At 49.0% G+C, this 25,592-nt stretch overlaps 1 protein-coding gene across 2 annotated transcripts in view; it reads right to left on the minus strand.

Moving 5' to 3' along the window:
* The window catches only part of Mmd2 (monocyte to macrophage differentiation associated 2), a 50,633-nt gene that overhangs the window by 22,734 nt on the left and 2,307 nt on the right, over window positions 1-25,592 (minus strand). The window contains exon 1 of one of the 2 annotated variants that reach the window (XM_005367994.2): window positions 22,914-23,240. The exons of the other annotated variant lie outside the window; for it this stretch is intronic. Coding sequence (XP_005368051.1) covers window positions 22,914-22,963 — 50 coding nt within the window. The 5' untranslated portion in view covers window positions 22,964-23,240. Of the gene's footprint in view, window positions 1-22,913; window positions 23,241-25,592 lie in introns of those variants that run through there. 2 annotated transcript variants of the gene reach the window in all.

Raw genomic sequence — 25,592 nt, forward strand, 5'->3', positions numbered from 1 at the left:
ATATTAAAAAGAAAAGAAAAGAAAAAAGAAAGAAAGAAAGAAAGAAAAAAAGAAAGAAAGAAAGAAAGAAAGCCAAGATGGGTACCTCTCGGAAGGCCCTGCCCAATTATGCCACTAAGCAAACATATCACGAGCAACAGAGTTAATGAAAGGTTTGTTGGGGGAGGAGAAGGGGATGAATGAAAGAGTTAAAGCCGTGTTGGAATGGGGACAGGAGGGAGGCAGTCAGGCAGACAGAAAAACAGAGAAAACAGGGAAACGACAAGAGGAAGAAGAGAGGCAAGAAAGAGAGAGGGAGCTGTGCCTGGCAACGGTGCACATGTTGCATAGCTCATGTGGGAAGACACCTGGCAACAGGTGATGACGTAGCTGCTTCAGCAGCAGAGGCAGGCTGCTGCCAAAGGGCAAATAAACATTTGCTACCAAACCTGATGATTTGAGCTGATTCCTGGGTCCCACATGGTAGATGCAGAGAACCAACTCCCACAAGGGTCCTCTAACTGCCACACAGGTTCCATGGCAGGTGTGTACCCCCACATACAAATACAATAAATGAAATAAAAAGAAAGGGAACTATGGATTGTCATAGTCTATAGCTCAGGGGAACCTAAAAACTCTATGCCAGGACAGCAGGCACACTCCACTGAGTACTTCCTAGCATGCACAAGGTCCTGAGTTTAATCTCCAGCTCTCCCCCAAAAAGCTACGCTAAATGAAAGAAACCAACTCAAAAGGCCACATAGAAAATGGAATACACAAATACACATTTGTATCACAGTAGCCAGATCCGCAATGACAGCTTGATCTTAAGAATTATTTGAAGGGAGGAGGGACAAGTATTAGGTCCCAGGATTGAACAAAAGTTTGGTTTGGGGAGTAAGAAGAGTGTTTTGGGCATATGGGAGAAGGTAGGTTGGCATTTTTTTTTTTTTTTTTTTTTTTTTTGCTTTTTTGAGACAGGATTTCTCTGTGGTTTTGGAGCCTGTCCTGGAACTAGCTCTTGTAGACCAGGTTGGTCTCGAACTCACAGAGATCCGCCTGCTTCTACCTCCCAAGTGCTGAGATTAAAGGCGTGCGCCACCACCGCCCGGCTCTAGGTTGGCATATTTAAAGGTGAAGTGCCAAGGTGTAGGCAAAGTCAGAGCACTATACTAGAGCAGGTACATCTGAGAAACCTATGGGAATGGCCCCTACTGACTGGACAGTTTGTAATTCTTCTATGCACAGAGACTTCCCAAACTATCCAGGACTCCATCTCTCCATCACCAAGCAGATCGTATCTTTAAGACCGAGCAAACAGTATGCCTCAACTGCTTCTTTAAAAAAAACCATTACATTCGTGTGTGTGTGTGTGTGTGTGTGTGCACACGTGCGCTCGCGTGTACATGTGTAGATAGCCTCCATCACTGGTTCTCGCCTTCCACATTGCTTGAGGCAGGTTCTCTTCATTGTTTGAGATGGTGTTAGCCATGGTAGCTGGCCTGGAGGCTTCCAGGGATTCTCTGGGCCTCCCATATTGTCACAGAAACACCAAGATTACAGATACACACTAGCCCTACCTGGATTGAGGCTCTCTGACCTCAGATTCTCGTGCTACCACCTCAACCCCTCTGTCCTCTGGCCATCTCCCAGGCCCCCAGGGTCTCTCATTATCGTGAAACTCTTCCAGTAGTCTAGGCTGGCTGACTAGGGAGCCCCAGAACTCGCCACCTCCCCAACACTGGAATTATAGCACACACACTCTGAACCTGGTTTCAGGTGCTGGAACTCAGGACCTCGTGCTTGCACAGCTAGCACGTTACAAGATGACAAACTCCCTAGTCCCAGCCGTGGAGGTAACGTCTTTACAGACACATCTGAGAAGTCGATTCATCAAGGTAAGGACAAGTGGAACCACAACCTAGATGTTTTGCTTTTAAATAGGATAGCACTACATAGCCCAGGCTAGCCATGGAGGCTCAGGCTTCCCGCTTCTACCTCCCCCGTGCTAGGATGACAGATGTACTCCACCATGCCTGGTAGTCACAGTCTTTAAGTGGCAAGGCCACTTTGCTGACCTGGAAAAGCAGGAACTATGAGGAAAAGCCAGCCAGACCTCACTGCCGGCTACACTGGGAAAAGAGGACGAGAGATACACTAGCTTTTAGAGATAGCCCAGGCTGGCCTTGAAATCACAGCAATCCTCACATCTGCTGCCCAAGATGGGATGCTGGGCACGTGCTACCCACACCGGGCTAAGGCAACGCTAGACATGGATTCCAGGGCTTTTGACATGTTAGGCAAACACTCTACCAACTGAGCCACACCCCAGCTGTATTGATTGATTGATTCATTGGTTAATTGATAGTGATTGATGGTGGTACTTCGGGTAGACCCTCACGCTAACTACCTCAGAGCCACACCCATGGCACTTTAATGAGATTTAAAAATAGAAGCTAGCTGGGCAGTGATGGTGCATGGTTCTAATCCCAGCACTCAGAAAGAAGAGGCAGGAGGAACTCTGTGAATTCGAGGCCAGCCTGGTCTATATAGTGTGTTCCAGGACAGCCAGAGCTATTACTCAGAGAAACCCTGTCTCGAAAAACCAAGAAAAAAAAAGAGAAAAAAAATCTAATAAGCCAGACACATTTTAATTACTAAAATACAGGTTTTAAATCAGTGCTCAAGACCAGATAGAAAAAAAATATATGCATGTTGGGAGGGGATGGGGTGGCTAAAAGTCAGAAAGATAAAGGAGCTTGAAGCCAAGCCTGATGACCTGAATTCAATTCCCCAGGACCCACACAGTAGAAGGGGAGAACTGGCCCCCAAAAGTTGTCCTTTGACCTCCATTTTGTTATCTGTATGAGGTCCATTGCTCTGAAAGAAAATGTCTCACTTCCAGTGGCAGTGTTTTACACACACACACACCACGAAGGGGATATAAATAACTTTAAAAAACGAAGGCCCAGTTTGTTTTCTTTTCTGCTGGGTGGGCTCAGCACTGGCTAAAATCACTGTCAGGAACCCTCTGGATGCCCATCCACAGGAGCAGGGGAGTAAAAGATGGGAGCTCTACACGGGGACCTGCCAGGCCACATCTGGAAGGAATCAGGGCTGGACATAGAAATACGGTCAGCAGTGGGTGAGGCGGAGTGGCCTGCGTACTACCCGGTGTGTTCCCATTAATTTTAACAGTGGAAGATTGGCGTCCGCAGACAAAAATGGGAGCCTGACCAAGCCGAATGGGGTCAGAACTGATAGAGAGAGGAGGCTGAGGGGGACTGGGAGACCCTGCCTCGGCTTGGCTTCCATAGGCTCTCTCTCTCTAGCCTGCCACTAGGGTGTAGAGGTCCCCAGAGAGAAGGAGAAAGTTGCTCCAGTCATTGCCCCTCCCCCGCTGGGCTGGTGCCTGCCAGTGGCGACCCTGAGTCCCTTGGACAAGAGACTAAAGAGGTTTGCCCAGACTCCTGGACAAAGGGAGTTCTGTCTGTCGGTCCCACAGAGGCCAAGGACAGCCAGGAACAAGTGGGGCCCTGGGAGGCAGTGCTCCCTCTCTTTAGAGCCCCAGGCAGTTTCTTTGTGTCCATTCATATATATTCAGGGCTCCTCCCACAAGGCTCACAGTGCCCTGGCTCGGTCTCTGGGAAACAGACCTTGGGCTTGTGCCACCTGAGACTCCTCATGGCATCAAAATGGCCAGGCAAGCCAGGCCTAGGGCTGCAGGCCTGTCACCCCCGACTACTTGGGAGGCTGAGGCAGAAGGATAGCAAGTTCCAGGCCTGCCTGAGCTGCAGAGAGAATTCAAGATCAGCTTGGAGAACATAATGAGATCCTGTCTAAAAATAAAAAGTAAAAAGGGCAGGAGGCACAGCTCAGTGGTAGAGCACCTGCCTAGAATCCTCTAGTGAGGGGCTAGGGTGTGGCTCAGTGGTACATCACTTGCCTAGAGTCCCCCAGTGAGGGGCTGGGCTGTGGCTCAGTGGTAGAGCAGCTGCCTAGAATCCCCCAGTGAGGGGCTGGGGTGTGGTTTAGTGGTAGAGCACCTGCCTGGAATCCCCCAGTGAGGGGCTAGAGGCATGAATCAGCAGTGGGTACTTGTCTAGCCTGTGGAAGACCCTGAGTTCAAGCTCCAGTACTAGGCATGGGAATCCCACTACTGAGCTCCTTCAGGAACATGTCACAGGCAGTTCCTCCATTGGGAGGATAATCTGGTGCTACCATTCTATAGACAGAAACACAGAGGTACACACAGAACAGTACGTTCACTCTCCCCACACACACTAGCAGTCAGCAAGCAGTGTGCCCTAGCACCAACATAGCTCTGCTGATTTAATGGTACACCCAGGAGAGTTCCACTCAGGGGAAGGCTTAGGTCCCGAGTTAGTCCTGCTCCCTAGGCTGTGCACACCAGCAGCCTCACCCACCGTTCCAAAGAGGGGTCCATCCCAGTTGGCTTTTGTGCTCTGCTCTGAAGACCCCAAGTCCAGCTCCCTGCAGAGTTCAGTCCGGCAAAAGAAAACTCTGACACCACACCACAGCACAGATTCGCAAACCACAGCTCCAACCTATAGTGTCAGCCTGAGATGCACATGAGAGGTTTACAAGATGTGTACACAAAAGGCCAGGGACAAGGCTAAGTGGCTAGTGCTTGCCAAACACGCTGGAGGGTCACGGTTGGAGCCCACCACAACTACATAAAATCAGGCATGGTGGTGCATGCCTGTAACCCTAGCACGAAGGCAGGAGGATCAGGAGTTCAAGGTTATCCTCAGTTTGAGACTGGTTGGGATACCTGAGATCTTGTCTAGAAGGAAGGAAGGAGGGAGGGAGGGTGAGAGGGAAGGAGGAAAGGAGGGAGGGAAGGAGGGAGGGAGGGAAGGAGGGACGGAGGAAGGGAGAAAGGGAGGGAGGAAGATTAGTTAACACACATGCAATGACACATGCCTGTGATCGCAGCACTCGAGAGGCTGATGCAGGAAGATCACTAGTTTGAGGCCAGCCTAAACTATGTAGTGAGACCCTGTGTCAAATAACAAAAATACAGAGGCCAGTGAGATGGCTCAGCGGGTAACAGAACTTCCTCCAAACCTAACTTCTTTAATGGAAGTTAAGAGCCAACTCTGGACAGTTATCCTCTGACTGCTACACGTATGTGCTGCACCCCTACACACACACACACACACACACACGCACACACACACATACACAATAATACAGTTTTTTTCTGATACATGGAACAGCTTGTTTTCAGTCCAATTTCACCCCCCTCCCTCCACAGAATCCAAGCATTGGCTCTCAAGTAAGGTAGCCACAAATAGATTCCCTGGGAGCCTCACACATCCTGGAGCAAATTGTGTTCTCTCTCTCTCTCTCTCTCTCTCTCTCTCTCTCTATCTATCTATCTATCTATCTATCTCTATCTCTATCTCTCTCTTTCCTTCCCTCCCTCCCTCCCTCCCTGGGGTTCACAGAGCTGTAGCATCCCTACATCTAAGGATATCCATGCTCCAAATGCATTTGAATCAATTTGTTTCCCTCTGAGATCTTTCTTCGAAATACAGTCTTGGCTTTTTCTTAGATCCAACCACTTAGAAATACTCAATGAAAAATAAGGGAAGTAACAGCTGGGGAAGCAGGCAGGGTCCTCTTTATTAAGAGAAAATACTGGAAGGGGTAATCAGGAAACTGCAGCACCCTAATGACTGACAGAATTGATTCTGATCTTGATAACTAATGGCCAGAGGGACCAGTGGATGTGAGGTTGCTAGGCAACAGGATACTCAAAAAGAGCTGACCATTATCTCCAACAATCAATGTAACGTAGTTGGAAGCATCGATGTCTTGTCTCCTGTTGAGCTGTGCATGAAATGCATCATGCACTCCACTTCTCTTTTCAAAAATGTCAATTGTGAATATCATTAAGCCCCGGGTGGTACATCTGCGCTGCTATGGAGCCACCAGCCACATAGTTAATTAAATATGAATTCATTAAAAGTAAGAAGTTGGGTGTCAGGATGCCCGCCTGTAATCTTACCACTCTGGAGACCAAGAAGTATCAGCAGCCATTCTCAGCTAAATAGTGTTTGAGACCAGCCTGGGCTACACAACAAAGAATAAACCCAGGCATGCTGGTAGCTCCAAGTTCAGGCCAGCCTCAACTGGTAAACCCAGACTTCAGAAGATCAGAAGACCAGGCAGGCAGATGATAGATAGATAGATAGATAGATAGATAGATAGATAGATAGATAGATAGATAGATAGATAGGCAGATAGATAAATAGCTGGATATAGTAGCACATACTTATAATCCCAGTACTCCAGAAATGAAGGCAGGAGAAACAGAGTCAAGATCTGATGTGGGAGTGTCATATATCAATCTGTTGATTTCATTGGTTAAGTAATAAACAAACTGCTTGGGCTCATAGCTTAGAACATAGGTGGGTGGAGTAAACAGAACAGAATGCTGGGAGGAAGAGGAAGTGAGCTCAGACTCGACAGCTCTCCTCTCAGGAGCAGACGCTCCAGAGAGACGCCATGCTCCCCTCGCCTGGCTAGACGCATGCGATGAGGCTCCGACCCAGAATGGACGTAGGCTAGAATCTCCCTGGTAAGCCACCTTGTGGGCTACAGCAGATTATTAGAGATGGGCTAGTCCAGGTGCGAGAGTTAGCCTAGAAGAGGCCAGATAGAAATGGGCCAAGCAGTGATTAAAAGAATACAGTGTCCGTGTAATCATTTCGGGTAAAGCTAGCCGGGTGGCGGGAAGCAGCCCGCCACTCTTATTTCAACAAAGATCAGCCTGAATTACATTGAGAGTTCAAAACCAACCTCGGGGGGGGGGGGGTTGGGGATTTAGCTCAGTGGTAGAGCGCTTGCCTAGCAAGCACAAGGCCCTGGGTTTGGTCCTCAGTTTCAGGAAAAAAAAAAAAAAAAAACAAAAAACTGGGCCTCATAAATCTCTGTCTGAAAAAGATGGACTAGAAAGATGGCTCAGATGGTAAGTGCTTGTCACACAAGCATGAATATCTGAGTTTGAATCTCCTAACATCCATGAAAAAACTGAGTGAGGCAGGGTGTATCTGTAACCCTAGCTCGGTTGGGGGAAAGGGGCATAGAGACAGGAAGTCGAACCCAATTAGTGAGCTCCAAGTTCAGTGAGAGACCCTGCCTCAAAAATAAGGTAGAAAGCAACTGAGGAAGACACAAAACACTGACCTCAGGCTGGTGCACACTCATGCACACATGAACACATGAATACAGAGAGAGAGAGAGAGAGAGAGAGAGAGAGAGAGAGAGAGAGAGAGAGCCTTGTTGGAATCCAGAGAAACAACCCCATTATTCCAAAATTCCAAATGAGGAGACCTCTTACAAAGCAACTGAATGCTCCTCAAATATCCTGCAGGGAGGGGCATTGAGGAAGAGTTCTGAGCAAACAGAGGCCACTGGGCTATCAACGCCTGCTCATAGACAAGACCCTGGGTCCAACCAACCCTCCTGGAAGAGACAGCTGGCAGGATGGCCTTTGAGTCAAACTGTAAAATCTGGTGAGCCCCAGCGTCGTGAGCCGAATGCTCACGCCCCCTTGTCAAATTCATACGGTACAAACTGGATAAGATTGCATCAGGAGGAAGGGTTCTGAGACAATGAAGTCAGGAGTGCGAACCTCATCAATGGAATTTATGCTCTCCTCAGAGGATACCAGTTTCTCTCCAGCCTTGGCACTATGTGAGGGCACAAGAACTATTTGGACATCGGAAATCTGGGAAACACAGACCATGCTGGAAGTCTGATCTCAAATTCAAAGTTTCTGGCACTTGGAGGCAATTTCCGATTGATTCGGATTGTGGCTGATTTTCACTTTGGTGTTTGAGACAGGGTCCAACATAGCCCAAATTGGTTTTGAATCTACATAGCCAAGGATGACCTTGAACACCTGATCCACCTCATGATACAAACTCCGGGTCACATCCCGAGTGCTGATGTTACAAGTGTGTGACACCATCTATGACCTCAATTTCTGTGGTAAAACTTGGTCCCCAAGCAAACAGCCACTACCTTCATCAGCTGAGCTGTGCCTGCTGCACCGGCCCACCATGATTGGCATCCCCTTATCCACGGATCATCGGACAGTCACCTGAGCTTCCAGCTGCTCCTCGTTGTCATTCGGATGCCATTCTTTCCTAATTACAAGTGGCTTCTGTGTCCCAGAGCTGCTGGGGTACACCTGCTGGGAGGTTAACTGAAGGGACTCTATCTGTACAGGCAAGGAAAAGCCACCATCCGTGCTGGCAAAGATTGTCTGATGTGGGCGCTTTGGGGTACCCCACATTCCTGTAAGCAACCTTAGCCATGTACCGTAAGCAATCCCAATAAACTCATAGATTTCTCCAGAGAGAACCCATGGATTCAGACTTTGGCTTGTCACTGGGACCTTAAAAGGAGGGGTGGGCACTACTCCCATTTCCCCAGGGAAGAAATTCTAGAAACAGATGTTCATTAGTTGTTCAATCTTTGGCATTTTGGAATAACTGCCCTAACAGCCTGAGACAATTTAAAGATAATATTGCATTATACAAACTCCGTTATGAATTGAATATGATTTGTCCCCACAAGCTCATGTGTTGCATGTGTTGTCTCCAGATGGCCTGCTATTCTGAGAGATGATGGACAGTTTTGGAGGTGGGATATATCTGGGGAAAAGTAGGTCACTGGGAGTGGGTCCTTCAGAGGATATTATTCCTGGCCACTTCCTATCTCTCTCTGCTTCCTGTGACCAGCTCTCCTCCACATGCTCCAACCACCATGACATCCTGTCCAAACACATGAGGCCAGTGACCTGTCTCAGAAAACAAAGAGTCAAGACCACCCTGGCTTAAAAGTGAGTTCAAGACAACTTGGGCTACAGTCACGTCTTCAAAAGATAAAAACAAGGCTGGGTGGTAGAGACACACATTTAATCCCAGCATCGGGAGGCAGAGACAGGCAGATCTCTGTGAGTTTGAGGCTAGCCTGGTCTACAAATCAAGTTCCAGGACAGCCAGGGCTACACAGAGAAACCTTTCCCAAAAATCAATCAGTCAATCAATCAATCAGTCAATCAAATGGGGTTGGCTTGCTCAATGGTTAATGTGTTTGGGTCTCAGCACCCATATCAGGTGGTCCACAACCATCTGTAAGTCCAGCTCCAGGGCTTCTGATACCTCTGGCCTTCATAAGCACCAGCACCCACACATGAACACACACAAACATATGCATAACTTAAAAATGCTTTTAGCTGGGCAGTGGTGGCGCACGCCTTTAATCCCAGCACTCGGGAGGCAGAGGCAGGTGGATCTCTGTGAGTTCGAGGCCAGCCTGGTCTACAAGAGCTAGTTCCAGGGCAGGAACCAAAAACTACGGAGAAACCCTATCTCGAAAAATCCAAAAAAAAAAAATGCTTTTAAAAAGAGGGCTGGGAGATGGATTGGCGAAGTGCTTGCCTTTCAAACAGGGCCCTGAGTTCAGTTCTCTGGACCTATGTAAAGAAAAGCCAAGGGTGGTGGTGTACACCTATGTCCTCAGTGTCAAAGAGGTGAGAACAGGCAGACCCTTGGGGCTCGCTGGCCAGCCAGCCTGGTCTGTGTGGCATGTTCTGAGCCAGTGAGAGAGTCTGTTACAAAATAAAGGTGAGGAATGACATCACAAGTTCACCTCTGGCCTCCACAGACATGTATACAACCATACACACACACACCCCACACATACACGTAAACATACACACACACATCCCACACATACATGTAAACATACACACACACTGCATACATATACATATCCATGCACACACATCCACACACCTCTGCTCTCCATATATGTGTACACACACACACACACACACACACACACACACACAAGGGAGGAGGGAGAACGACTAGGCACGGTGGTGTAGGTCATCACAGCCTTTCAGAAGCTGAGGCAGGAGGATCATGAAGTTGAGGCCGGCCTGGGCTACATGGTGAGTTGAAAGCCAGCTTGAGCTACAAGGTGATTTTGAGTTACATAACAAGACCCTATCTTGGAAACAGAGAGGACAGGAAGGAGGGAGGTGAGGGCACACTATGACCAGTGTTGAAATGACAGCTCCACTAGCATGTCCAGCGGCCCTCTAAACTGGTCTGCCACTAGTTGGCACCTACTGTATACCACTTCTACCTTTCCTCACCTCTCCCTGTAGCCCATGAAGACATCAGAGTTCATGCTCTACCACACCCACCCCTCCCTGCACCCACCCCACGCCACTTCTCAGCTCTGTTAGCCAAAAATAAACGCTCATGCGAACTGTGGGAGGGCAGGAAATTGTCTTGGCCCTGGAGCCCAGCAGCCAGGACAGAGCCTGACCGTCACAGGCACGGACAAGTGATCATTTTGTTCTGTGTTGGTTTGGGTTGGCTGGCCCAAGCCCAGACTGGTCTGACACACACTACTTTCCCGCCTCCACTTCTGAGATTGCTGAGATTTCAACTGTGCCAGGCACACTCAGCAATTGCTCATGTCATGAACACATGAGGTACAGAAGTGACTCATGCCTGAAGTGCCAGCTCTCAGGAGACAGAGGCAGGAGGATGGCTGTGAGTGAAGGAGAGCCTGGGACATATATTGAGTTCTAGGCAAGCATGGGCTACAGTGTAAGACCCCATCTCAACAATGACAAAAGGGGGCTGGAGAGATGGCTCAGTGGTTAAGAGTACTTAGTGCTCTTCCAGAGGTCCCGAGTTCCATTCCCAACACCCAGATTGAACAACTCATGGCTGCCTGTAACTCCAGCCCCAGGGGATCCAACAGCCTTCCAGCTTCTGCAGATGTTGCATTCATGTGGACACACACACACACACACATAATTTTAAAAATAAATCTTAACCGGGCTTGTTGGTGAGCACCTTTGCTCTCAGCACAGCAGCAGAGGCAAGTGGATCTCCCTAAGTTTGAGGACAGCCTGGTCTACGTGGTAAGTTCCAGAACAGTCAGAACTACATAATGAGACCCTTGTCTCAAAATTAAATAAATAAGCAAGTAAATACATAAATATTTTAAAATTTAGATTTATAATTGGTAAACCTAATTGTTCACAAAGAAAATGGTGAATGGTGTGTGTGTGTATGAGAGAGAGAGAGAGAGAGAGAGAGAGAGAGAGTTACTGTGTGTGGGTGCACTTGAGTGTGCAGACACACGTGTGATGCCACATGTGAATCCTCAGTCTTGCTTCTCAGGAAAATGGTTAATGGTGTGTGTGTGTGTGTGTGTGTGTGTGTGTGTGTGTGTGTGTGTGTGTTACTGTGTGTGAGTTACCGTGTGTGGATGCACTTGAGTGTGAAGACACACGTGTGTATGCCAGATGTGAATCCTCGGTCTTGCTTCTCAGGAGCTGTCCATTTTGATTTTTGAGCCAGGACCTCCCACTGACTGGGGTCCTCCTGAGTAGGCTAGTGTGGCTAGCCAGGGAACTCCAGGGATCCGCCTGCCTCCACCATGTCAACTCGGGTTATAAACACACGCTGCCATGTCCAGATTTGTATGCGGGCACTAGAGACTAAACTCAGTCCCTCAAGCTATCGTGGTGAGCACTTTACCAACTTTTCAGCGTAGTTTTTGTCCACTTGACAGAAGCTAGAGACACTTGGGAAGAGGGGATGAGGAACTGCTCCCGTCAGATTAGAAGGTGGCCTTGTCTCTGAGGCATTTTCTTAATGCAAGTTGATGGAAGAGGATCAGTGTGGGCGGAGCCACCCCTTTGCCAAGGGAAGAATGGACTGCGTAGGGAAGCTGACTGTAAGCACTGTCTCTGTGGCTGTCTCTGCTTTGGGTTCTTCAATGGTGGACTGTAAGCTGTCCAAATGTGTGGTGTGTGCACGTGTCCATGTTCATTTATGGGTGCTCCCGCATGTGTGCTGTGGCGCTTAGAGGCATCACGTGTCTCCCTCCATCAATCTCCATCTTATTTTTTGAGGCAAGGTCTCTCACTGGACCCGCAGCTCTCTGTTTCAGCAACACTGGCTGCCCAGCAAGCTCCCAGAAACCTCCTGTCTCTGTCTCTGCCCCGACCCCAGTATGGGAATTACAGATGTGTCACACCTGGTTTTTACATGACGGCTAGGGATCTGAACTCAGGTTATCATACACACCCAGCACTGTACCAGTGAACCATTTCCCAACCCCATAAATGTGCTTGTTTGTTTGTTTGTTTTTGGGCTTTTGAGACAGGGTTTCTTTGTTTAGCCCTGATTGTTACAGAACTCACTCTGTGGACGGACCAGGCTGGCCTCAAACTCAGAGATCCTCCTGCTTCTGCTTCAGGAGTGTTGGGATCAAAGGCATGTACCACCACCTCCTGGCTTTAAAAATATTTTATTACATCTATTTACTTATTTATTTGTGGAGGGGTGCATGTGTGCATTGGCATGTATGTAAAAGTCAGAGGACAACTTGCAGGAGTTAGCTATCGACTTCCACCACGTGGATACCAGAGATTGAACCCGGGTCATTAGGTTTGGCAGTAAGAGCCTTTACCTGCTGAGGCATCTTATTAGTCCCATGAATGTCATCATCATCATTATCAAATTATATATATATTTGGGGACGAATGGACGTGAGTACAGGTGTCCCCAGAACCCAGAAGAGGGCATCAGATCCCCTGCAGCTGGAATTATGGGCTGCCTTACATGGGTGCTGGGAACTGAGCTCAGGTTCTCTGCAAGAGCAATATGCACTCTTAACCACTGAGCCATCTCTCCAGCCTCCCGTGGACGTCTTCTTAGTGCTGCCCCCTGTGGGTCAGACAACTCACAACATGACACAACCTCTCCCCGCTCCCTCTCTTGCACCAATACTAGCTACAGACGTCCAATTGAAGGAGCAATCGCTGGTAATTATTAACCTCCAGACTGCAGAATCCCCATGGGCCCTGACCTCCCACTTGTCCTCTTGCCCCATGGTGCCTGGCGGAATCTGTCCTCCGATCCCAGGGCTACAGAGGTCAGACCCTCAGCCTGAGAACATGGCAGTCTGGGCTGAGGATGGATCTGAGATACAGTGGACAGAAAGGGGCTTCCTTGACTCCACAGGGGCAGTGTTCCCTGACTTAGGAACCCATCCCAGCTGCCAAGCCTGACGACCTGAGTTTGATCCCTGGATCCTGCAGGAGGAAGAACGGATTCCTGAGAGTTATCCTTTGATCTCCACGTGAAGGCCACAGCACTTATGTGTACACACACGCGCGTGTGCACACATACACACACAATATAAACATACTAAATATTAGTCAAGTGGTCCCCTTTTCTGGGAGACCCAAATCTGTAGCCACATGTACCAGTGTGTGGGTAATTTAGGGACCAGTTACTTAAGATCAACAACCAAAATAGGCACAGTCTATGGGACCCAGTTTTTAACCTTTGGGGTCCAAGCTAAGGCTTGGGGGTTGCTGTTATAAACGAATCAAGGAGGGCTGAGAGGTGGCTCAGTGGGGCAAGCGCTTGCTATGCAAGCATGAGGGTTGAATTCGGATCCCCAGCACTCACGTAAAGACTGACTCAAAGCTGGATGCAGTGATACATACATCTGTAATCCCAGCGCTCCTACGGTGAGATGAGAGGTGGAGATGGGAGATCCCCGGAAGCTCTCGGGTAGGGCAGTCTAGAGTACACAGCAGAGAACGAGAGACCCTGCCCCAAACAACATGGAAGGTGAGGGTCAATATGTGAAGTCATCCTCCCACCACACATGTGCCATGACACTCATGCCACCCCCAACATGCACATGCAAATATACACGCACACATTACACGCACCACACAAGCACTCCCACACGCATGCATGCATATGGAGACACATGCATCAGCTGAGGCGGAGAGCTATAGAGGAAGGGGAAAAAGAAATGAATTATAATGAGGACCCATGATGTGTGGGGAACCCATGCATTTGGTGTCTGCAGTGCTTCAGGTCTAACTGGGCCTGGTGATGCATGTCTGTCAAGTCAGCCACTTGGAAGGATGAGGCAGGAGGATCACGATTTAAGGCCTGCCTGACTACAGAATGAGTTCAAAGACAGCCTGGGCTGCAGAGTGAACCTAGGAAACTTAGTAAAAACCTGTGTTTTAAAAAGTGAGTGGGGGCTGGAGAGATAGTTCAGAGGTTAGAAGCACTGGCTGCTTTTCCAGAAGTCCTGAGCTCAGCAATTATATGGTGACTCACAACCATCTGTGGAATCCGGTGCCCTCTTTCTGGCATGCAGGTGTACATGTAGACAGAACATAGTATACATAAAAATAAATAAATCTTTTTTTTTTAAGTGAGTGGCTGGTAAGATAGCTCAACAGGCAAAAGCACTGGCCATACAACCCTGAAGACCACATAAAAAGCCACATGTAAGCCGGGTGGTGGTAGCACACACCTTTAATCCCAGCACTTGGGGGAGGCAGAGGCAGGCGGATTTCTGAGTCCCAGACTAGCCTGGTCTACAGAGTGAGTTAGGCCAGTCTAGCCTTAAGAAGAAGCACTAGCAGAGACAGGAGGATTGCCGAGAAGCAGACAAGCCAGTTAGCCTAGAGTATGAAGCATGGCAGAAATAAGAGAGACCCTCCCAAAAGATGCCCTTGCTTATGTCTTCTGTGCCTGCACATACACACACGTGTGTGTGCGCGCACACACACACACAAAGAGACAGACAGACAGACCAACAGATTTTTTTTTTTATTTTTGAAGTGATTTAAGTTTAAACAGGAGTAGTTTGCCCAGTATGTGGAAAGTCTTGGTTTCCACACCCAGGTGTTCTTTGTTTGTTTGTTTGTTTGGTTGTTTGGTTGGTTGGTTGGTTGTTTGGTTGGTTGGTTGGTTTTTTTGAGACAGATTCTCTGTGTAGCCTTGACTGTACTGGAACTCACTTTGTAGACCAGGCTGACCTCAAACTCACTGCGATCCACCTGCCTCTGCCTCCCGAGTGCTAGAATTAACGGCATGCGCCACCACTGCCTAACTTCCATACCCAGTTTTTCTTTTTTTTAAAGAATTCTCAGAACTCAGGGAACTCAGGGGAAGAAGTGAGAAGGCAGGAGGATCGGATCAAAATCATCTTCAGCTATATAATGAATTTGAGGCTAGCCTGGGATACATGAGACCACACAAGCTGCATGCTCAGCACAGTGACACGAGAAGCATGGTGGAGAGAACCACATGCTCTCCTGCACTCGCTCTCTCTTTCTCCCTCTCACACACACGCATGCATGCGCACACACATACTTCTTAAAATTGTTAAGATGGCCCATTTGGAGTGGGGGGCTGTGGTAATGACTCAGTGGGTAAACTGTTGACTGTGCAAGCATGAGAACCTGAGTTCAAATCCCCAGCCACCACATAGAAAGTTGTTCAAAGTCACACGTGCCTGCAATCCCAGTACTAGAGGGAGGAAGAAACAGGCAGATCCTGGGGTTCACTGGGTCAGTCAGTGTAGTAAAAATAGTGAGAGACCCTGTCTAAAAAGTCAAGTGGAGCCAGGCGGTGGTGGTACACACCTTTAATCCCAGCACTCAGGAGGCAGAGCCAAGCAGATCTCTTTGAGTTTGAGGTCAGCCTGGTCTACAAGAGTAAATTACAGGACAGCTAGGGCTGTTAGACAGAGAAACTTTGTCAAACAAAAAAAGGATGGAGAATGATGGAGGACACAACATTGATCTCTCATCACATGCTTGCACGTGCACCTGCACACACACACACACACACACACACACACACACACACAAGAAGATGGAGAATGATGGAGGACACAACATTGATCTCTCATCACATGCTTGCACGTGCACCTGCACACACACACACACACACACACACACAAACACACTGAAAAGAAGGCAGACTGACTTCTGTGACAGACTCATACCCTGGGTGCCACAAGTGCCCCAGGCTCCTGCCTGAGAAGGTATCATGTTCCAAGACTCCAGGGCAAGGGGACCCTCCTCTTGTTCTCTCAGCCCATCCCTTCCCTCTGTGAGAGCACACAGAGTCTGCGAACACCACAGTCCTCATAGATCACTTCTGATCTACTACAGGTATCAAAGAACCACTCCCCATTCTTCACACCAGCAACTAAAAAGACACAGAACTCTGTGGAGAGTTGTTCCATTTCCCAAGATCCAATCATATTATCAAAGAAAAAAAAACCCTATCTTTATTTAAATACTTTCAATACTGCCTTGGAAATAGAGCTCATTGGTAGAGCGCGTGACTAATATGCATGAGGCCCATACTTTCCCCTTTTCAGTCTCACTGTGCAGCCCAAGCTGACCTCCAATGGGCAATCCTCCTGCCTCAGACTTCCAGGTACAAATCACAAGTTTCATGTACATTTTAATGCTCTTGCTCTCCAAGAGAAGTGTCTGCAGAGACTGGAACGTTCCAGATTTCTTCTATGCACAAGAGAATCCACCCGCCACAGACATTCTGTGCCCTGAAACTGTGGCCAAGGTAGCTGAGATGCAGCCTTCCACATTTTAGTTAAGTCAATGGTTTCTAGTTAAGATAAAGTAGTCACAGGTGGTTCGTGTTACTTTATCTGACAGCAGAGTTTCAAGGTTGGGGCTGTTAACAATTCAAATATAAGAGAAAATTGTTTATATAAATAGCAGAATAATTTTGGCGCAGTGACATCAAGAACAAAAGTTAATTAACAGGGCATGGGTGTGGAGAGATGTCATCCCAGCTACTCAGGGGGCTGAAGCAAGTAGATGGAGCTATCCAGGTCAGCCTGGGCTATAGAGCAAGATGCTGTCTCAAAAAATAAAATAACAGGGAATACAGTATGTGGTTCCCCATTTGTATACTTGCTGCACCCTACAATGTCTGGCCAGTAAAAGAGTGAATGAAGGGGTGACCTACAGATGCCAAGAAGTGAATGAAGGCAAGAGAGAGCAGGAGATGCCAGGCAGTGTGAATTCATGAAGCAGGTGACCTGCAGACTGCATGTTCTGAGGGCCTCGCTAGTTCCCACCCAAGCACCGGTCGCAAGGGCAGCTCCAAGCCTGTTTCGGAGCCCCTGTGTCTCATGGGGCACGTGCTCTGCTATGGAGACTATTCTTCCTGTGGTTGGCACTCCATTGTCTTTGGTTGGCGTGGGTGTGATGTGCGGGGGAAGCAGAAAACCGAAGCAGCAGCTTAAGCAAACCAAATGGGGATTTCAAAAATATACAAGGGCTGGGGAGATTGCTCAGTGGGCAAAGCGCCTGCCTTGTAAGCATGCGGACCTAGGTTCAGACCCTGGAGTCCACCTAAAGCTGGGTGCAGCAAGGCACACCTGGAATACCAGCAATCCTATAGCAAGATGGGAGGCCAAGACAGCAGACCCTGCAGAAGCCTGGGAGCAGCTAGTGTTCTCAGTGGCAAACAAGTCTCAAACAAGGCGAAAGGCAAGGATCCAAAACTCTCTGGCCTCCACATGTGTGCATGTGTTCACACGTACACACAAGCAAGTATACACACCCACAAAGAGGAAGACAATGTGCCCAGCAGCAGGCCGACTAGCAAGATGAGATGGGGGGGCAGAGGGGGGGAAGTCAACAAGTGATGGATAGCGAGCCTCTCATCTGGATCCCAAGAAACCCTGTGCAGGGCCATCTGCCATAACACAGGAAAACAAGCAAATGACCTCCACCTCCCGTCTCCCACTCTCCATACACACAGAAACCAGCTGAAGCCCCACAGGCCTGCCAAGAAGAAAGAACTTCTCAGACCTTGACAGAGTAACTTTCTACAAACTACGTCCAAACTGCTCTGAAAATAGAAAAAATGCAAGCAACAGCAGCATAAATAACCACCACTTTAGCAGAGCCCAGGGACCCGGGTCTACCCCACCAGCCACTCTAGAGGCTGAGACAGAAGCGCTGAATGTTTAAGACCTACCTGGGCCACAGACTGAGTTCTGGATCAGCCTGGCCAACTTAGGCAGACCCTGCCTCAAGACTCAAGTCACAAAGAGCTGGAGGGAGGGCTCAGTCGGTAAAGTGCTTGCCTTACAAGTGTGAGGACCTGAGTTCAGATCCCCAGACCCCACATGAAAAGTCAGGAGTGGGGACAATGAGATGAGATGCAGAGATCACTGGATCCCCGGAAGTTTGAGGACCGGACTAGCCTGGTCTACATGGCAAAACCTCAGACCCTGTCTCCCCTGAGGACCAACACCAGAGGTTGTCCCCTGACCTTTACACTTGGGATGTGCACACGTGCACCTGTCCACTGACACCCCTCCCCTAGCCCCAGGAATGCACACACCAGAAAGGTAAGCATGTGGCCGTGGGGTAAAGCACCTCTGGCCATAAACAATGCTATGGTATGTCCCCAGAACCACAAAATGAAATGAAAATAAAAGAGGCTGAAGATATATAGAATGCTTGCTCAGCAGGTACAAGGCCCCTAGATTCAGTGACCAGTTCTATAAAAACACACACACAAAAGTATAACAACCAATACCTGGTAACACCTGTCTTCATCTCAAACACCACAGATATCACACCTATCATCTTCCAGCCGGAAACTACTTCTAGAACTTACAGCTTTTCACAACACCACAATTCTGACTGGAATATGAGTCTTTCCAGGTTGGTTGGTTGGTTGGTTGGTTGGTTGGTTGGTTTGTTGAGATAGAGTCTGATGTAATCCACGCAGGCCTCAAACTCAATATATAGTAGCCAACAATGGCATTGAACTTCTGATTCACCTGCCTCCACCTCTCAAGTGCTAGGATTGCAGGCATAAGCCATAAAATTCAGTATATGCAGGGCTGCAGATGGAACCCAAGGCTTCATGCGTGCTAGGCAAGTACTCCACCCAGTAATCCGCTTGCCCCCACCCTGCCCACATCTTAGGAGTCCTGAGCAGGGCCACAAAGACGCTACCAACCTCATCTAGTAGTCCTACTGACAGGCAGAAAAACTCAGCGAGGACGGAGTTAAGCACCAGCTCCAAGCCTTCCCATGGACCCCTCTGTGGGACAAACTGGAACCCTATCTTTGTCTCTGTGTGACCTCAGGAGGAAATCCAAGTCCCTTGCAAGAACTCCACTGTGGGGCCATTTGACCCGGTCACTGCACACTGGGTAGCTTGTTATATGACCTGGAACTTGGGAACCACAGGACCTGCCTGCCCGTGCCCAGAGCCGACAATGGGTAATACAGGCCACAGATGAACCGTCCCCGGAACACAGTTGCACAGATGTGTCCCAAGTGCCATTTCAGGAGTGGAATGTTCCAAACCCACATGTGCAAGAAAATGAAAGGAACCATCATGCGACCATGATATGGGCTTTCAGACAGCTATTAAATGGGCTTGGAAATAAGCTGGGCTGTTTGTGTTTTGGTTTGGTTTTTCTTTGTTGGTGTTGTTCCTGCTTCGTTTTGACAGAGGGACTCATAATTGATCCCAGGCTATCTTAAACTAACAATTCTCCTCCCTCAGCCTCCTGAATCTGCAAGAAATTACTACAAACAAGGAAAGCAGCAGGTCAAGCTGACTTGTTGGTTAGTTGGGGTTTTTTTTTTTTATTACAGTTATCTGTGTGAGGTGGGGGCCGAGGGGTACATGTAGCACTATGCCTGTGGGGAGGTCAGAGAGTCAATTCTCTTCTCCCATCATGTGAGTCTTGTGGATCAAACTCAGAAGAAAGGGGGTTGATTGCTCAAGGCCCTGCTTCGGTGCAAGCTTGGCTACGGGTGGATTCCCAAAGGCTAGCTGCATTGCCCTTCCTTTGCTTAACAAACATGCGTGCATGCACATGTGAGTCTGGAACCCAGCAAGCTTGGAGCTTTAAAAAGAGGGCAAACCAGTTCAAAGTGTGAGTAAGATGCCACAGCCCATCGCTGGTTCATGTTATCTAATGACCACCAGGCAAAACAGAAACCTGCAGCCTCCCGTGGCCTTGACTGAACTGAGACATTGCTGCAGAAGGAGCCTTAGCCATGGCCACATGATACAGACTTCTGTAGATGCCCCTGTGCCCCGTGTGAGAGGACCCAAAGCTGACTCAGTCTGGGGAGAAGGGCTTATTGGTCACAGTGAGAACAAGTGTGCCCTCAGAGCACGGTGGTGCAAGACCCTCATCCCAGCATTGGGGAGACAGATGCAGGCAGATCTTCGAAAGCCCAAGGCCAGCCCGGTCTACAGAGAAAGACCTTGTCTCAAAAACAAAACAAACAACGAAAAACCCCAAGAACTAGGTTTCAGGATACATCCTGCTGTGTAACAAATTAAAAATTGTATATCAAAAGAAAGATAGGTTTTATCATCTCCATACAGACCATAAAACTGAAAAATCGCCAAAGAAATGAAGCTTCATCTGTCTTCTCTATTAGACAGCTGGGACTCCAAAGCAGGTGCCACCAAGATGGCCCAGTGGGTAAAGGCGCTGCTGCCAAGCCTGATAATCCCAGTTTAATCTCTGTAACTCACGTGGTGGAAGAAGAGAACATCCTCACACTGTTCTGAGACACCCCCCAACGTGAATGCCATGGCACACACCCCACACACACACAAATGTAATTTAAAGATTATAATAAGATAAAAAGAACCCAAACTTCTTTTTCTAGCATCTCCAGATATCCAAAATTTTAAAAAGAAGAAGATAATGTTAGTAGAACTAAGAAACACCCACTGTGCCTTCCCGACCTTTGCGGGGGAGGGATGGATGCATATTCGTGGAAGGTAGTATACACACACGTGTTTGTGTGGAGGCCAGAGGGTCAGTCCTTCCTCCAGAGCCTCCCACCTTGTTTTGGAGTCAGAGGTCTCTCTCTGGGACCTAGAGCCTATCTGATTAGATGCTGGACCGTTGGCAAGCTCCAGGGGGCCACTTGTCTCCACCTCCCTGGCACAGGGATTTCAAGGGCATCACCACATCTGGTTTTCTAGCTCGAGTGTTGGGGTTCAGACACAGGCCCTCAGTCTTGAGGGGCAAGCACCTCATCAACTGAGCTCTCTTCCCAGCCCCTGGGTCTGTTTTCTGTTGCCGTAACGGAATACCTGAGACCGGCTAGCTGAAAGGATTAGAGGTTCTTGGGCTAGAGGAACAGCTCAGGGTGCTTGTCCACCGTGCACAAGGCACTGATCTTCGTCTCCAGCATTGCGTAAACTGGGTGTTTTACCTCACCCAGCACTCGGCGCCACAGGACAGCTGAGGTGGTCCTCAGCTGTGAGCTAGAAGCCATCTTAGGATATAGAGAGTAGAGGCTCTGGAGACTGGAACATCCAAGTTCATTTGCTAGCTTCAGTTCAGGGGTGGTAAATCTGCAGGTGAGTGCAGAAGGGGCAAGCCCGGGGGACTGTAACAACCAGCTCTGGGGAGAGCTCCTCCAGTCTCTGAGAGAGAGCTCTCACTCAAGTGAAACAATTCTATCTCTTAAGACCTAATCCCTTCTCAAAGGCCCACCTCTCCAGCCACCACAGAAGCCACCAGGAATGCTGGCACACACTTGTAATAGCAACTGTCAGGAGGCTGAGGCAGAGGGATTGCCACTTGTGCCAGGCTGACCCCAGACACATAGTGAGTTTCAGGGAAGCCTGGGTTATGGGGGTGGGGGGCACGAAGGGAATGACAAGGTGGCTCAGCAGTTTAAGGAGAAGCCTAGATAGAGACCTGAGTTCAATCCCTGGAACTCACATAAAGTTGGAAGGAGAGAACCAATTCCACGATGCTGCCTGACCTCCACAAGTGTGCTGTGGCACACAGAGCCCACACATAATAAAAAAATAATAGATATAATAACAATCTTCCAAGGCAGTCAAATCAAATCAGAATGCACACTAGATATTAAAGACTTCAGATTTCTACAAAGAGTGCAAAATATCTCACAAATAATGTGTTCAAATGGACTACATCCTGAAATCATGTATACACAGTATTCATTAATATATACTCTTATGTGGTGTGTGGACTCCCAGCCCTAATTTCAGCATTCAGGATGCTGAGACTGGACAATTAAGTTCAACATAAGCCTGGCTACACATTTAGATCAAGGCCAGTCTGGTGTACATAGCAAGACTGTCTCAAAAAAAAAAAAAAAAAAAAAAAAAAAAAACGATAAGGAGTCAGGCAGTGGTGGCGTACATCTTTAATCTCAGCACTCAGGAGGCAGGAGCAATCGGATCTCTGTGAGTTCGAGGCCAGCCTAGTCTACAAGAGCTAGTTCTAGAACTGGCTCCAAAGCAACACAGAGAAACCCTGTCTCGAAAAACAAAACCAAAAACGATAAGGAATGACCAGCACTCCAGAGCCTGACAGATCTCTGTGAGGTCAAAGGGCAGCCTGGTCTACAAAGAGGACTCCAGGCCAGCCAGGGCTATCATAGTAAGACTTGTCTCAAACAAAACAAAACAGAAAAAGAAACCAGGGCTCATCTTGAACCCCAGAGATTGGGATAATCATCTCCTCCTGAATTCTGACCCTCAGTTTCTCCGCCTCAAAAGGGGACCTATCTATTCCTCTGCCTTGCCTTGAGAGTAGACACCAGGTGCGTGCAAAACCCTTTTTAAATGTTACCCACGGAGCCCCGTAGGGATGGAGCAGTTCCCACGCCCTGCTGGCATCGTAAAGTGCTTTCTAAGGATCATCTCCTGTTAACCTCCCGTGGTCCCTAATGGTGGGGACTCTCGTTGTTCACAGGGTCGCAAATGTGGAAACTGCTCTGGACCGATGAAGCGCCTCGCCTAAGGGAGAAAGGAAACGCGGAGAAGCCGGGGCGCCGCGCGCAAAAGCGGGATAACAATTTCCACTCCATTATGAAGACGATAGTGCCTGGTTCCTAGGTTGTTCTAGCCCCGGGCATCAAGCCCAGTTCCCCAAGCAGTGGGGACAGGAAAAAGGGGCCTCAGAGCCCTGACCCTTGTCTACCCCATCCCACCCCCGCCCCCAGCTCCGCTGCTCACCTTGCGTATTTGGTTTTCTGGAAATCCAGCAGCCTGGCCAGAGTGAACATCACCGCGGTTCCATCAGCACCCGACCCGGGGCTGGAACGCGGGAACGCAGGCAGCCGCTACAGAAGGCGCAGCAGGTTGGAAGGGCGTCGGATCCTCTGGCAGCACCAGGGCCCTTAGCAGACCGGATCGGCTGCCTCCGGAGCCCCTAGCCTGGAGTCTCGGGTTAGCAAATCCCGAGCAGATGGTGGCGGGGGCGGGGCTGGGGCGGGATATGGGGAGCGGGGTGGGGTGGGGGGACGACTCAGGAGCACGCTGCCAATCGCTTGGCTGGGAGGTCCCCTCTCTCCTGTTAGCGTCTCCCGTCTCCCGGTGTCCCCTCCACCCCATCTCTTTTTCCAGCCAGCAGAAGACAGCTTGGACTAGATTGAACCGCCTCTGTCAGCGGTTGTCAGCTAAGCCAGCCACAGGGGACGCTTGGGGACAGGACCAGGTAGCACCCACCCACCCTCAGTCTACTTGTTGTTGGCTCTTACCCCTGTGCACCTCTGAGAAGCCTGCCAATCCTGAATCCTCCTTACCACCCAGGACTCTGTGTCTCTAGGAATCATCTTCCTGCCCTGTCTCCCTCCCTTCCCCACCACACCCCAAGATGGGGACACTCCAGCATGTCCAGGCTCTTCACCCTGAGTCCATCCTCACATCTTCAAACTCCAGCTTTCTTTTTATTATTATTATATTCCATTTTAATATTTTAAAACATTTATTCAATTTTAATCGTGTGTGTGTGTGTGTGCGCGCGCGCGCGCTCCCGTGTAGGGAAACGTGCAGTACAGATGCCTGAAGTCCAAAGTGTAGGTCCCCTGGAGATGGAGTTACTGGAGGCTGTGACCCAAATGAAGTGGGTCCTGGGAATCGAACTCCAATCCTCTGCACCAGAAGCAAGCACTCTTAACCGCTGAGCCATCTCTCCAGTCTCCTACCTTTCTGTATTTATCATGTGCATGGAGGACAACTTGCAGAAGTTGGTTTGTCCTTACACCATGTACAACTGGAGCCAAAACTCAGGGTTTGGTGGCAATCCTCTGCCTGTTGAGCCAGCTCCCCAGCCCCAAAAGTCAGCTTTGTGCTTTATGGGACCTTGTTTGGAAGACATGGGAATCCAGTCTGTGGAAATTTTGAACACCCCCGAGGGAGCTGCTGGGGGAAAAGATGGTATTTGATGTTTATGATCCTTACAGATTTTCAACTCAGCTGCATCTAGATTCACCAAAGACACAACCTCTGAGCTTGGCTGTGAGGAGTACATTGGTCAAGCTGAGGTGGGAAGGACCTCCCTAAGTGTGGGCTGCACCTTTCCCAGGTCTGGGGGATAGAGACTGCGAGCTTAGTGCCAGCAGCCTTGTCTCTCAGCTTCTTTTTGTTGTTCTTGGCTTGGTTTTTTCTCTGTGTAGACCAGGCTAGCCTTGAACTCAGAGATCCAACTGCCTCTGCCTCCCAAATGCTGGAATGAAAGGTGTGTACCTCCACTGCCTGGCATTGCTTTGTTTCCTGACCGACTATGACCAGATGGACCCCAAGTTTGGGAAGGCCTCTCGTCCTCCCATGGCTTTCCCATCTTTTTTTTTTTTTTATTTCAAGACAGGATTTTTCTGTGTAACATTCCTGGTTGTCCTAGAACTCACTTTGTAGACCAGGCTGGCCTCAAACTCACGAAGATCCCCTGCCTCTGCTTCTCAAGAGCTGGGATTAAAGGCGTGCGCCTCCACGACTGGCATTTCTCTGCTTCTTGGCTGACCATAGATGCGATGTGAGCAGATGGTCCCCACGTTGATAAGAAGTCCTCTCCTCCATCCTGCGGCTTTCCCATCTTGGGCGTCCGCAGCTTCCTGATCCTTTTCATTAATTTACTGTTACCCAGTGCTAGAAAGTGTAGCATGGAGCTTAGCGCACGCGAGATGACCTAAGCTCCATCCCCAATCCCTTGTTTATTTTTGTTTTGAGACAGTCTGGCTAAATTGCTCAAGTTGGCATTGGCACTCTGTAACCTAGGCTGACCTTGAACATGCAATCCTTCTACCTTCAGCCTCCCAAGTGGCCAGGATGTGCCCGCACTGCCAGGCCTCCTTCTTCTTAGAACAATGTTTGCTTGGTGTCCTATCGATTACTGAGAAAATGCCACCCACACCCTCTGCATCGGGGGAGCTAGAACAAGACATCAACTGACAAGAGAGTGCCTGGTTGATTCGCCTCTGCTTTCCAAACCCTCTGCTGGGCCCAGAGTGGGCACACACATGGCCCTAACTGGGCAAGACCAGAGGGTTACAGGTAGTGGTGGGGAGGAGGCCGTGACAGGAGCGGCAGTAAGGGGAAGGAATGAGATTGCTGACAGAAGGCAAAAGAAAGACCCTGGGAGCCGGGCGGTGGTGGCGCACGCCTTTAATCCCAGCACTCGGGAGACAGAGGCAGGCAGATCTCTTTGAGTTCGAGGCCAACCTGATCTACAAGAGCTAGTTCTAGAACAGGCTCCAAAGCTACAGAGAAACCCTGTCTTGAAAAACAAAAACAAAGGAAGGAAGGAGGGAACAAAGGAAAGAAGGGAGACCCTGGGGTACTTAGGAAATAAGGTTGATCAGTCTCAGATGTAGGCTTAGAAGTTCAAGAGGATGTCTAACATAGTCTCTTGGGATA

This window comes from Microtus ochrogaster, unplaced genomic scaffold (assembly GCF_000317375.1).
Source record: "Microtus ochrogaster isolate Prairie Vole_2 unplaced genomic scaffold, MicOch1.0 UNK27, whole genome shotgun sequence".
NCBI lineage: Eukaryota > Metazoa > Chordata > Mammalia > Rodentia > Cricetidae > Microtus > Microtus ochrogaster.